The sequence below is a fragment of the Sarcophilus harrisii genome, chromosome 3 (assembly GCF_902635505.1).
Source record: "Sarcophilus harrisii chromosome 3, mSarHar1.11, whole genome shotgun sequence".
NCBI classification, from domain to species: Eukaryota; Metazoa; Chordata; class Mammalia; order Dasyuromorphia; family Dasyuridae; genus Sarcophilus; species Sarcophilus harrisii.
This window is the reverse complement of record NC_045428.1, coordinates 237,356,193-237,370,696: the sequence shown is the minus strand read 5'-3', so window position 1 is coordinate 237,370,696 and position 14,504 is coordinate 237,356,193. Positions and strand designations below refer to the sequence as shown.

At 33.1% G+C, this 14,504-nt stretch overlaps 1 protein-coding gene across 2 annotated transcripts in view; it reads left to right on the top strand.

The window, feature by feature from the left end:
- Positions 1-14,504, top strand: part of DOP1B (DOP1 leucine zipper like protein B) — a 132,985-nt gene that overhangs the window by 102,897 nt on the left and 15,584 nt on the right. For both annotated transcript variants that reach the window (XM_031959242.1, XM_031959241.1), the window contains exons 23-29: positions 2,996-3,130; positions 5,696-5,751; positions 7,330-7,434; positions 7,543-7,609; positions 8,818-8,962; positions 13,194-13,276; positions 14,367-14,476. In XM_031959242.1, the coding sequence (XP_031815102.1) occupies positions 2,996-3,130; positions 5,696-5,751; positions 7,330-7,434; positions 7,543-7,609; positions 8,818-8,962; positions 13,194-13,276; positions 14,367-14,476 (701 nt within the window). The remainder of the gene's footprint in view (positions 1-2,995; positions 3,131-5,695; positions 5,752-7,329; positions 7,435-7,542; positions 7,610-8,817; positions 8,963-13,193; positions 13,277-14,366; positions 14,477-14,504) is intronic.

Here is a 14,504-nt window from a genome sequence, read left to right as displayed (position 1 = left end):
CTTTGATCTAGTAGTGCCAGTACTGGGTTTGTATCCCAAAGAGATCACAAAAAGAGGATAAAGAACTCACATGTGCAAAAATATAGCAGCTCTTTTTGTGGTGGCAAGGAATTGGATAATTGAGGAGATGCTCATCAATTGGAGAATTGCTGAATAAGTTGTGATATGTGAATGTAATGGAATACTATTATTCTATAAGAAATTATGAACAAGCTGATTTCAGAAAAGCCTGGAAAGACTTGCATCGTACACAGTAATAGCAAGATTATATGATGATCAACAATAATAGACTAAGCCCTTCTCAAAAATACAGTGATCCAAGACAATTCCAATAGACTTTGGATAGAAAAGGGCATCCATACCCAGAGAGAAAACTATGGAGACTGAATGTGGATCAAAGCATAGTATTTTCACCTTTTGTTGTTATTGTTTAGTTGTTATTTTCTTGTGGTTTTTCCTTTTTGTTCTGATTTTTCTTTCCCAAGATGACTTATATGGAAATATATTTGGTCCAAAAGAAGTGCTGTACAATGGAACTTTTGATACTAACTTTTTTCTTATTGATCATGATAATTAATTGTATTTTTACTCTATATGAACACATTTTTCTATAGAAAATCTTAGAAAGGCATCTTGGTTTGTAGAGATCTAATTTCAGAGCCACTAAGACCTAGGTTCAAGTCAATCAGTTAAGCACTTATCATAAGGTAGGCACTGTGCTTATACTGAGGATACAAAAAGAAGCAAAAGAAATCTTTGCCCTTAAGGAGCTCATAATCTAATATAGGTGAGATAACAAACAAATATGTACAAACAAGCTATATTAAAGATATGGAGGAAATAATTAGAAGAGAGAAGGCACTAGAATTAAAAGGTATTGAGAAAGGCTTCCCACTGAAGATGTATTTTAGCTAAGACTCACAAGAAATCAGGAGAGGCAAGAGGAAGAGATAGGAAGGGAAAATATTCCAGGCATAGGTTACAGCTAGAGAAAATGCCAAAGAGATGGAGTATCATCTTTTTTGTCCAATAACAAGGAGCTCTATCAGTAAATTAAAGAGTACATGTCAGAGAATAAGGTACAAGAAAACTAGAAAAGTGTAGAAGATATATTGGATGATAAAAAGATCAAGTGAGAATTTTTTCAGGATGAGGGAGACTTGGACAAGTAGGCAATAAGGCAGGAATGAGTAAACAGGAGGAGATTGGAAAAGTTATACAGTGGGAATAAGAGAGGGAGCAGTTTGTTGGAAAATATGGGAAGAAATGGGATTCCTGGTAAAGATAGAGAATATGTGGGGAGAATACAGGTAGATAAGTCAAGAGTTGCCTTTCATATGTGGAGAAAGTCAGTTAAACTTTTAATGCTTTGGGCAACTATCTAAAACTATTTTTAAAAATTTTAATTTCCTTAATTCAGTTTTATTTTTAGGTACACATTCCCTGCCTCCCAAGAAAAATGAAACCAATTAAAAACATGAAAAATCATTCAAAATAAATTCCTACCTCAACTATGTTCCCTTCCCCCCTCATCCACCTGCAAATATGTCTCATACATCCTGAGTCCATCATTACTCTATCTGGAATTGTCTAGCATGTTTCATCTTGAGTCATCTAGAATTGTGGTTGGATATTATGTTGATCTAACACTATTAAGTTACAGATAAGGAGTGATCCTAAATTAGTATAGAGAGCTCCCTCATCTGGGAGTTGGTTACTCCAGTGATATCTCAGATCTAGTTTCTGTTCCCATCTTTATAGTAATAAAATTCTGAAACCATTCTCTGGAGAAAGGAATTGAAGGTTAGAGAATGAGGGTTTGGAAGATACATTGACAGAACCTGGATGGTATATATCTATCATTAAACAACATTAGCCAATCATTTTAGCCTTCAGTTCAACTGATAATTAAAGGTGCTGTTCAACCTGGAAAAAATATGGTTGCCAGTCCAATAGAAGCTCAGTCGGAGCTTTTGTCATAGAAAGTCAAGACAATCTACTCTTGTCCCTTTGGAGAGAGGTCTATGAACTTAAAAAAAATGTTTTGATAACTATATTTCAGTTTAATTGATTTCCTTTTTAGTACTATGTGTTTTATTTTATATATTTCAAAACATTTATTCTGTGATAAGGTCAATAGATTCACCATATTGCCAGGGAGGTCCATGACACAAGAAAGTTTAAGAATCCCTGCTTGAAGGGAACTAAGCTTCAAACAATTGGTGAAGAAAATGAGATTCCCTATAAAAAGAAACAAGTCATAAACTAGCCAGGTACATTTGCTTCAAGCAAATCAACCAGGATACATACAAATTATGAGTAAAAGCTTTTCAAATTATATGTGTGAGCTCTGTTTAGGCCTCCAAAAACAATAAATGGTCATCATGTGAAAAAATGAGATCCAGAAGATCAAATACTGAAGCCATAAAGAAAACTACCTTTTTCATCTAGAAAGCTCTAATTGGATTTCATTAACATTATTATTTCTTTAATTTTCTATGACTAGCCAGGTACATTTGCTTCAAGCAAATCAACCAGGATACATACAAATTATGAGTAAAAGCTTTTCAAATTATATGTGTGAGCTCTATTTAGGCCTCCAAAAACAATAAATGGTCATCATGTGAAAAAATGAGATCCAGAAGATAAAATACTGAGGCCATAAAGAAAACTACCTTTTTCATCTAGAAAGCTCTAATTGGATTTCATTAACATTATTATTTCTTTAATTTTCTATGAATAAGAAGTTTTTCTTCTAATTGCACATGTTTAACCTATATTACATTACTTGCTGTCCAGGGGATGGGGGAGAAAGTGGGGAGGAAGAAACATTTGGAACACAAGGTTATACAAAGGTGAATGTTGAAAATTATCTTTGCATGTATTTTGAAAAATAATAAGTTATTTTAAAAAAAAAGAAATTTTTCTTCCCTTCCCTTTCACTCTTTTCTTCTTTCTTTGGATATGTTTTGATACCTCTTGGATTTTATTACAGATTGTCCCTGTGGCAAGTACTTCTCAGCTAACTCTTGTAGATTTGATTTCTTCACTTAATTCATTGAAAACTGACACAATATTGTACTTAGTGAAAGAAGTTGTCAAGAAACCATCACAAATCAAAGGAGAAGAGGTAATGCATATGATACTAACATATTCTGAAGTCTGTCATCTCTGGTAACTTATTTTTAAATTTTCCTTAGCATAGAGCTCCATTTTGTTTATAGTGAAACTTGGACAAGTTAATTATCCTGCATTTTTTAAAATGTCCAAAGTAAAAATGTCTTTTGTCTGAATTTCATGTCTTTTTAGAACCATGTGTGAAAGTTATTTAATGTAATAGTGTTTCCATTATTCAAAGTACTGAAATTCCTAAATGTTACAGTGCTTTGAAAATATTTCATTACTGATCATTCTAGTTTTTCTATATTCTTACTTGTTCCCCCCCTCTATACACTATATAAGTAATGTATTTTACTTATGGAAATTTGTAATTTCCAATCAAAGTAATGCAATAAACCCTCAGAATTTTCATTCTTACAACTAAATCTTAAATCTGCTGCCTAACATTTTTTTCCTTATGGCTTCTAATTAAGCTAAAGTTTGCATAAATCATGAAAGTATTATGAGAGCACAGAAGAGAATACCTGAGTATGTATGAGCTGTCTTTCATATTAAAAATTAATTTTTTACAGAAACATGAATCAATTTCAATTTTGAGACAATTTTTTATCCTCAGATTTTTTGTGGGGTTTTGTTGCTGCTGTTGTTTCTTGGCAAGGCAGTTGAGCTTAAGTGGCTTGCCTAGCTATCATACAGCTAAAGTGTTAACTATCTGAGGCTGGACTTGAACTGAGTCCTTCTGACTGCAGGGACAGTACTCTACCTGCTGTGCTATCTAGCTGCCCCTTCTCTCAGTTCTTAAGATACTTCATTATTCACTGAAAGCTTGTTAACTCCTGAAAGCACATACTTCAATCTTTACCAAACTTTCTAAAACTGGCAGCTCTTTCTTCCAGTCCTCAGACAACAGGAATCTACATGTTCTGTGTTCCACATTGCTACTTCTCTTCTCAGCCACCTGGCTTCCTTTAAAGTTCACTCCATCCATGTGCTTAATCTTTCTGAATTCTTGATGCTGTTTACTGATCTTCAGATTTAATGAGTCCAATATCTGCCTCATAAAATCTTTTTCTACCCTAACAACTGCCCTTGTTCTTAATTACTTTAATATTAGCATTGATGCCTTTGAATACGATGACCATCAACTTCAATTCCTTTAACCACCTTTTTCACATTACCTTAGATACTTTGAATTCACTATAACCTCAACCTGTTTCATCCTTCACTGATCACTCTTGTTATCCTTTCTTATTCCTAAATTTCTTTTCATTCTCATCACAACTGGTCCCTCAATAATTTACTATTCACCTAATTTACCATACTTATTCCAGTCTTAACTTCACAGTCTTGATTGCAATCGAGTCTATAGTTCAATAATTCATCAAGGTATCATCTTCTCCCCTTAGAACCTATGCAATCTTGTTTTTCCAATGTTTACATTCACTAATCCTCAACCCCAAGTTGTCTTAATCTGCTGTCTTTTTCAGTTTGTCTTCCTAACCCTTGCTGAATGTTACAAGAATAAATCATGAGAAACCATACTAACTAGATCCCCCCCAAAATTTCACCCTAACTTCAAACAGCTTTCTTTCCTACATAGCAATCTTTTATTCACCTCTGACTCTGTTCCTTCTTCTCCATAACATCTATTACAAAATTCCTCTTCCTAAGCCTACCTTCTGCTTTCAGCAAATGACCTTTCCTTCTTTTTTGGGGGCCTCCACTCTGGCAAGATGGAGTATTTGAATATTACAGGCATTACAAGAATAATACGATCTTTGTGTGATAAACATTGAGTATATTCCAAAATCATAATGATCTAACTGTTTTTCAGTGTTTTCCCTTTGCTCCTAACATAAAATACAAGATCTTAAACCTAACATTCCAGACTCTTCACAATTTAAACCTAACATGGATTTCTATCCACATTTCATATGTTCCAGTTGCAGATGTGGGCATGTTGCCTAAAATCAACAATTTAATTCTCATCTCATTGTATTCACTCTAGCTTTCCCTCATGCCAGAAAAGCATTCCTTCCTAAACTCTGATTCTTTCTCTTCCTTCAGTCCTCAACTCATATTCTAACTCCTCTGTGAAGACTTACCTAACTTCTTCATCCTCCCACCCAGCCCAGTCATTAAGCTTCTCTTCCCACTCCAAATCACCTGACATTTGCATAATGTATTGTTGTTGTTCGGTCATTCACTTTTTTGACCCCATGAACAAGTTCATATTCATCCTTCCCATGACACCAGCTATCCATTTTATCTTTTGCCATCTTCTTTTTCTTTTACCTCTAGTCTAGGAAATTTCCATCTAAGAAACTGAAGCCAATCAGGTTCTGTAGTTGAAGGATGTAGTGTCAGGGGCAGGGAAGCTAGATCAAGAAACTAATGTTCTACCATATACATAGTATGGATGCTTAATATACATTAATTAAATGCAGTTATGAGATGATAAACTATGATTTTTCTTATTTAACAAGGTATGTGGATATCATATTCCTTGTACTTGAAAATTGCTTTTTTCTTCATTTTCTAATGAATAACAGTAATTTTTTGTGTTTATTTTCAGAAATCATCTCTAGTGGATATCCCAGTGTTGCATTTCAGCTACACTTATCTTCAAAGGTAATTGAATGTGTTTTTTTTTTGTTTGTTTGTTTGTGTAATTTTCTTGATTAAGTATTCCCAAATCACCGATTCTATTACCCTAAAACCTAGTAGTAAATATGACTTTATTTTTAAATTTAGAGTCTTGATTTGGAAATTATCAAATGATATCTCCATTGTTTCTCCAAGCATAGACAAAACAGAGGATTTGACTTTCACTTATTAGAGTTTTAAGCTATTATTTGCATGGTATATGCACACAGGCAGTATTTATTATGAGGCCTGGCCTAATGTAGTGGAACATTTTTTTTTATAGCTTTTTATTTACAAAACATATGCATGGGTAATTTTTCAACATTGGCCCTTGCAAAACCTTCTGTTCCAACTTTTCCCCTCCTCTCTACCCCCTGCCCTAGATGGCAAGTAGTCCAATACATGGAACATTTTTTTTGAAGGAACATAAGATCCAGTTTCTAAAGGTGCTTTATAGGAATTCTTTCCAATTCTACTGTTTTATGGAAAAGGAAACCGAAGACCAAATAGATTAAATAAAAGGTCTTAAATGGATAATCACAAAAGATGACTTGCAAATGTTTATTAGAAATGCTACTTAGAAGAATAGGAAAAAAAGATTAGTTTTTATTATAAAGTTTTATTTACATAAGCTTTCCCAACATCAGATAAATAAAGTGCTTTGTAAGTATTGACTATATTAAATATCAGTTATTATTTTATGTGAACTTCAACTTTGGTTTGTGGTTATAAAAATATTAGAAAAAAAGGCACATTCAGTTCAGAGAAAGTACTTAATACAGGATCTACAGATTTCCTTCATCTATTTAAAATAAACTTTTTAAAAATAATCTATTTAAAAAAAAAAAAACCTTGTTTAGGCAAAATGGTGATAGCAGTGTTATGAATAACTAATTAAATATTTGCTGAATTAAAATGAAACCTATACTGATACCATGGCAAATTACGTGACTCCAGGAAGTTTACTTGATTCCTTATATTTGGTACTCCTATCTCAAATCTCTCCCCATTTCAGGCCATTCATTCAAAAAGCTAATGTTTGGCTACATTGAGAGAAACATGATTTTCAGTAATACGGACATGATAATATCACTCTTCTCAGTTCTGAGCATTTCAGTTTAAGGACTTTGGTAAATTGAAGAATGTCCAAAGGAGAATAACTCAGGGAGGATCTTGAGTTTATGTCATATGAATATTAGTTGAACGAACTGGAAATAATTACCCTGGATTACCCTGGAGAAGAAAAAATCCACAGGGGACAAAGTACTTGTTCTCAGGTATCTAAAGGACTTGTTATATGGAAGAAGGATTGAAGTTGTACTACTTGGCATTGGAGATCAGTGTTAGGAGCTGTGGGAAGGAGTTGCAAAGAGTCTAGTTTAATCTTGATAATGACTTCCTCCTCCATCCTTTGAGTTGAGGCTGGAAAACTATATTTGTCAGTTATACAGTAATGGAGATTCTTTTAGTGATTAGTTGGACTAAATGGTCACTGAGATTGAGTCCCTCTAACTCTCAAAGTCTGTGAATTCTGTTATATTGTGACTTTTTTTTTTTTAACAGGCTCCCTGTCTCAGTTCTACAGGAAAACTTCCCTTCCTTATTAGGAGTATTAAAGGAATCGGTACAATTGAACCTAGCACCACCTGGATACTTTCTGCTCCTCAGGTATCAAATCAGGACATTTAAGTTGCCATAGTATTTCTCTTTGGGGGATATTTCATACCAGCAAAAATATTTTATGTTGTTGACCTGGAGTGAATTGTTTTTCAATAGTATGCTCAATGATTTTGTGACAAGAACACCTAACCTGGAAAGCAAGAAGGATCAAAAAGACCTTCAGGTATGTGTATGAAAAACTTAGCTAACTACTAGTTTAGATGCCCTTTGCTGTTATTTGCAGATTACCAGAGTATTTAGTGTTCTCATGAGCAAAAACCTATCTCGAAAAAATGTGTCCTCTTAATTTTAACTTCCTCTGTTACTTTTAATTATGACAGAAAATAGATTCATCGGAAAGCATGCAATCCAGTGTATCATTACAAAAAGCACTTGCCTTTGGGGATGGGATATAATGTTTCATGTGGATTCAGTTACCTGATATGAAATATTTTAGATAGAATGATAATTCCATCTCCCAGAATAATAATTTTAGATTGCAAGGAAAGAGAAAAAGAATAAACATTTACATAGCATCTATTATGTGCCAGGCACTGTGGTGAGCACTTTTTACAAATTTAAAAATGTGATCTCATTTAATCATTACAACAACCCTACAAGATAGTTGCTATTATTATTGCCACTTTACAGTTGAAGAAACTGAGGCTGACAGAGGCTCAGTGACTTTTCCAGGGCCACACAGTTAGTAAGTGTCTAAGACTGAATTTGAACTTAAATCTACCTGTCTTCAGGCCCTACTAAACTTCCAGATATACCACAAATAATTTGTAGATAATATTTTCATTTATGTTTCTAGTTTTCTATCTCTGAAAGTTAACATAAACAATGAAGGAAACCTTTCTCCAGAGGGAGTTTTTTTAGTCATTAAGCTTTAAATTTTCTACTAATTATTCCATTAAAAAAATAAACTGAGTAATATAAATGTTAGCTTCATGTTGCTTTATTAATATACCAAATATTCTTGCTGACTTCTTGGTCATAAATTCAGATCAATAATATGTTATCATTATATTATCAGATACTTTTGATGCATGAAACAGTGTATTCCATCCTTACTGTTCTACTTTTCTATGCTATGCTTTTCTCTTAAGCTTTATTTTGACTTAAAAATCAAAATAATTTGGTAGTTGCATCTTCCCATTTACACATTTATTTAGTTTTGCTTTCTATATATTTTGTATGAAAAGTACATTACCTACAAAAAGCCAGAGTTCTCAAGAAATTTTAGAAACAATTATCTTCAAATAATAATATAAAATTCAGTTGCCAAAGTATTAATATGACTACTCTGATATGATTAGCTAATTTGGACACGGAAGTTTTTTGCCAGTAATTTATCTTTCACTTACATTTCCACTGTTTACTTTTCAGGACATCACCCAAAAAGTCCTGGAAGCTGTAGGAAATATAGCTGGTTCTTCTTTGGAACAAACTAGCTGGCTAAGCAGAAACTTGGAAGTGAAAGCCCAGCCTCAGATCTCCTTAGATGAATGTGATGCTGAAGAAGATTTGCATGGTAGGTATATAGAGAGAGGATCCATCCATGTGTCATCTTACTAAACAGATGAATGATGAGTCTTCATTATCTACAGACAAAGCCTTAAGCAGAATCACAGATATTACACAAGCTTTACTAGAATTCCTTAAAGAAATGAGGCAAGAATTGAAAATGAAATAGGAGTTCAAACAAAGTAACTGTTTCATATAGAACTTATAAAAAAACCTTAATCAAGTAACAGATTTCTTGGAAATTAGATTGGACCAAACAGAAATTAATAATTCCATGAGACAACAAGGAATGCTAGAATAAAAATCAAATTCTGAAAAAAATGAGAAGTTGTAAGATATTTCATATCAAAAACATCTGACATGAAAAAACAAGTCAAAATAAAGACAATCTAAGAATCAGCAGACTCCCTAAAAACTATGACCATAAAAAATGTAGATACAGTATTTCAAGAAATGATCAGTGAAAATTTCCCAGACCTATTAACACCAGGGAAGAAAAGTGAAAATAGAAAGAACTCATGTTGACCCTTAAGAAAAAAAAATCAATGTGAAAACTTCCAGGAACAGTATGGATAAAATGTAGGTATCCAGAACAAAAAAAAAGGAACCCCCCCCCAAAAAAAAACAAAAAACAAAAAACAAAAATAAAAACTGCAAGTAGCCAAAAATAGAAAGTAAAAGCATCAGGGAAAGAAGAGAGATTATAGGGACACATTATTCCAAAAGGGAGAAGATGAAAGCTTAAAAAGAAAAATAATTTAATTGGCAAACTAAGTATAATACTGGAGGAGGAGGTTGGTTGGATTGAAGAAGTAATAGACTTAATGATGATAATCCTGATGAAAAGACAAATGTTTATCCATTCTTTGAAATGCAAACATGAAGAGAAAACTTGAAAGGTTAAGTACGTTTACATTTAAGCCATTGGAAGGGATTATGATTGCAATAGTATTAGAAGAAACAAGTGTCCCTTCAGAATGTCTACAAGGATCAAGAAGGTTATAGACAAGTAGGTGGCACAGTGCTGAGCCTGAAATCAAGAGGACCTTAGTAATAATCCACCTCAGACATTTATTAACTGTGTGGGACTCTGGGCAAATCACTTAACCTGTTTGCTTCAGGGATGATATTGTGAAGATCAGATGAGATAATATTTGTAAAGTTCTTACCACAGAACCTGCCACATAATAGATACTATATAAATGCTTATTCCCTTCCCTTTAGATAGGGACTAAACCTGTGATGATCTTAAGAGAAGGAAAATAGAAACATACTGTGGAAGGAAGGCAATTGCCTCTTCATAGAAGAAATTTGTTGTGATCCCTTCTTTTACTATTTTTGCAAATAGTGTGCAATATTCTGATTAATGGTTCTTTGTGTATTAGAATTCAATTTCTAAGTCCATCTGATCCTGGATTTTTTTTTTCTTTAGGATTTCATTTATGATTTGTTAAGTTTCTTTTTCTGATGTTGACTTGTTTAAATCTTCTATTTCTTATTCTGTTAATTTAGAAAGTTAATATTTTTGTATGTGTTTATTTCATTTAAACTATTAGTTTTATTGGCAGATAATAGGATAAAATAGTTTCTACAAATATCTTTAACTTCTTATTTGTTGTTATAAGTTGTACTTTTTCACCAAATCTGTGTGTGTGTGTGTGTGTGTGTGTGTGTGTGTATGTTTTCTACTATCATTTGACCAGTTCAGATGGATGTGAAGTTCAGGTGATTGCCACTCCCAAATGCTTCTTCCTTGATTTAGACATGTACTTGTGCACCCTGATTACTGATTCAGTTAGCCATCCTTCCTCCCCCTTTTCCCCAATAATATCCTTTTCCCCTCCTTTTAATATTGTCAAAACATAACAAAACTACTCTGCTTCTGTCTTATTTTACTTCTTCTGTAATTCTTCATGACACTATTTGTCTGATGGGACATTTGTGTCATTACTTTCTCCTAATCCCATTAGAATGTTCATCCATATAATGTCCATTATAATTGCTCACTTCTATCTACCTACCTTTTTATGTTTTTATTGATTCTAGTATTTGAATTTTTTATTTAGTTTCTTTTTTTCATTTGAAATGCTTAGAAGTCCTCTTTTTCATTAAAGATATATATATATATTTTTCTTCTGAATGCTCAGTTTTTTTGTATAAATTATTCTTGCTTGTGACCTATATATTTTGACTATAGGTATATTATGTTCCATGAATTACACTTTTTTTTTTTAGCAGTAAATACTAAAATCTTGTGTTATCCTGACTGTGTTTCCTCAGTACTTAAACTCTGACTGCTTGCATCATATATTTTTTTAATGTGACTTGAATTTGGGCTTTAATTTTCCCAGAAGTTTTTACTTTGAAATTTCTTTTGGGGTATAGATTCATTCAATTTTTCTCACTTTGCCCTCTGGACACTTTTTTTCATATGTTATTGACATATGATTTCTAGGTTCTTCTTCTTTTTTTTTTTTTTTTTTTTTGGACATGGCTTTCCAATAATCCAAGGTTTTAAATGATCTCTTCTTGGTTTGGTATTCCCTATACTGATGCATACATAGGGTAGTAACTGTATAGTCTTTGATGTTTTTAATATTAAATATTAGACATAAAATAAGATAGAATTCAGTGAAATTATGTGATTAACAAAATTAAAGGCAAAACATTTTCTATGATCTTTAAAACTTCTCAGACTTCTCCGAAATAAGGACTATACATAAGAAATAAGCAATTTCAGCTGTCTCTATGGTCCAAAAACCCCAAAGAGGTAACAAATGAATTAACTAACAGATGAATTAACTAACAGCAGAGAAGATCAATCCTTCTGTTCACTCAACACCTTTTCCTCTCCCTACCATGTAGGCAAAATTACACAAGCTGACCTATGGGCTTGTAATAGAACACAACTCTACCACTCCCTTCTCCCAATGTAGTTGAGAGTATAGCAGCAGTTTGTGCTGCCATAGTACTCTCCTAGAGAACCAAGGAATGGAGGGAACTGGGGTAGGGCACGTGTGTGTGAGTGAGAAAGAGAGAGACAGACAAACAGCCTGAAGGTAAGTTCCTAATGTACATTTAGGACCAATTCTGTCATCCTCCCTTTTCTCTCTCCCCCCACAGAAGTGGTTTGGAGCAGAAGCTGAGATTGGTGAAATGTGAATTGCTTAGTAGCAGAGGCTAAGAAGTCTTTGAGGGAAATCACATTTAAAAGAAAAGGAGTCAGAAAGTGAGCAGTAGAGACATATAAGATGGGAAAAGGCTCAAATCATCAAAGATTTTAGGGAAAAGAAAACTCAAAGACTTTTATAAAAAAAAAAACCCAACAAGGTTAAAATATATAAAGATAACATGAGAGAAGATAATCTGCAGATTCATTAAAAGAATCAAGGCATCTAAATAATAAATATTACAAGACAAAATAAAATGACTTCTAGAGCCTATGGATTCCTAAAAGAGAAAGGAACCACTGCAGGATGTTGCTGAATGATTTAAAAGAGAAATAAAATTTGTGGAACCAGTATATATGATCTGTACAGCAGAAAAAAATTGACAGAATAGAAAAACTTGAATCTACACTGACATGTCTTATAAAAGAAACAAAGGTGAGATGTTTGAATGCAAATATACAAAAGCTAAAGACAATTTAGAAAAAGAAAAGTAAAAAAAAAGTAACATTAAAAGAAAACATGATTTCAATGATGATATCCAAGATATCCAAAGCATAATGATCATGAAGACACAACTTAAAGATTCCTTCAGAAGAACACAATAAGTCAAAAGAGTTGAATACCATAATGAAACCACTTACTTTGTTGGTTGAACACAGAAAACAAAGTACCAACTGAAAGAAACCACAAGTTGGCTCCAGATATACGCTAAGACTTCAAAATGGCATGTTTCTCCCAATTAAAGTTTTTAAACACACAGTCTTAGAGTTGAAAATTAAATCTTCATTGTCATCTTGTCCAACCCATGTTAGTAATACATGCTCCTTTAAATAAATATGAAAAAAACAAGCTTTAATTGCCCAATTCCATCTGTCAGAAAGCATTCAGATTCTTAGACCTTTGAATATGTACGTATTATTGGAGAGATGAAATTCTATGCATACATAAAAAGTTTGGGGGATGTAAAAAGATTTCAACTTAATTCAAGCTTGTATGATATTTACTGGACAACAAAAGTCATGGTCTATATTCTAAATTAAAGTAAAAATGAATTTTTTTTATATATAGATGCAACAGCAGCACCCTCATCAATGGTATCTGCATCTGCCCCTTCAGTGTACAGTGTGCATGCTCTCTCACTCCTCGCAGAGGTAAAGATATTTGATTTCTTAGTATGGATCTTTGTTTTAAAAAAGGGTGATACTGATTGCTGTAAGTCAAAAGTTACCTAGTTAATTTAGCCATAAAATGCTTTGGAACAATTGGTGGAACCTTTAAAATGATTCCCTGTACTATGGAATATTCTCAGAATAAAGGGAGAAAATTTTGGAACAGACTAGAGGGGGCAGGGGATCTTGTGAAGGAAAATATTAGAGAATAAGTAGATCTGCAATTTGAGGTAGATGAGGATCAAATTATGATATGAGGGACACCAGAATAAAGACTTTATTATACAAAGGATATAACTCTCTCAGATTTGTGACAATAGAGGCAGCACAGTAGAATGGAGTGAGCACTTACTTTCTGGAGTCAGAAGGGCATGCATTCAAACCTCCCCTCCAACAATCCTTACTCTGTGTGACAATGGAAAAGTTAGCCTCCCTGTGCCTCAGTTTCATATTTGTAAAATGGGAAGGTTGAACCAGAATGTTTCTATATCTCTGTCAGCTCATTGATTTATATAATTAAAAGGAAAAGCTGCCAACTCTAAATCTATAATCCTTAAAAAACTCTAACACTAGGTTTGGCTCCCACTATAGCATGGGAATAGTATTTCACAACCAATGTCATGGTCATTTTGATTCTTGAGTTATTTTTACTAGTTTTTATTATAGATGAAATTTTCTTGTAGTATCTATATTTTGATCAAACAAAATATCAGTATTCCACGGACCATTGTCTTAAATCACCAAATCAGTTAAGTAAAACCAGTATTCTCTCCGCAGCCCAAAAGTATGTGACTATAGGCTATATTCTCCTGGAATGTTAGGATTGAAAAAGGACCTTAAATAGGATACTAATCTAACCCAATTCATTTTGCAAATTAGGAAGAGGTCTATGCAAGTGAAGTGCTTTATCCAGGATTGTAATCCAGGGCTTCCAGTGTTCTTTTTACTGTACCATACTGATAAAAAATTGACAGAAAATCATACTTGGAAATTTTATTGTTAGAAAGTCTTAAATGACAAATTTCTAGAATATGTAGTAGAAGCTATGTTCTTTTTGCTGTTTTTTCTTAAGGTTGTAGCATGTCTCTTGGATGTGATTTATCGTAGCGATGAAAAGGAGAAAGCTGTGCCATTAATTTCACGTTTGCTATATTACGTTTTTCCTTATTTACGAAATCACAGGTAATATAATTCTCTCTCCTCTTCTTCC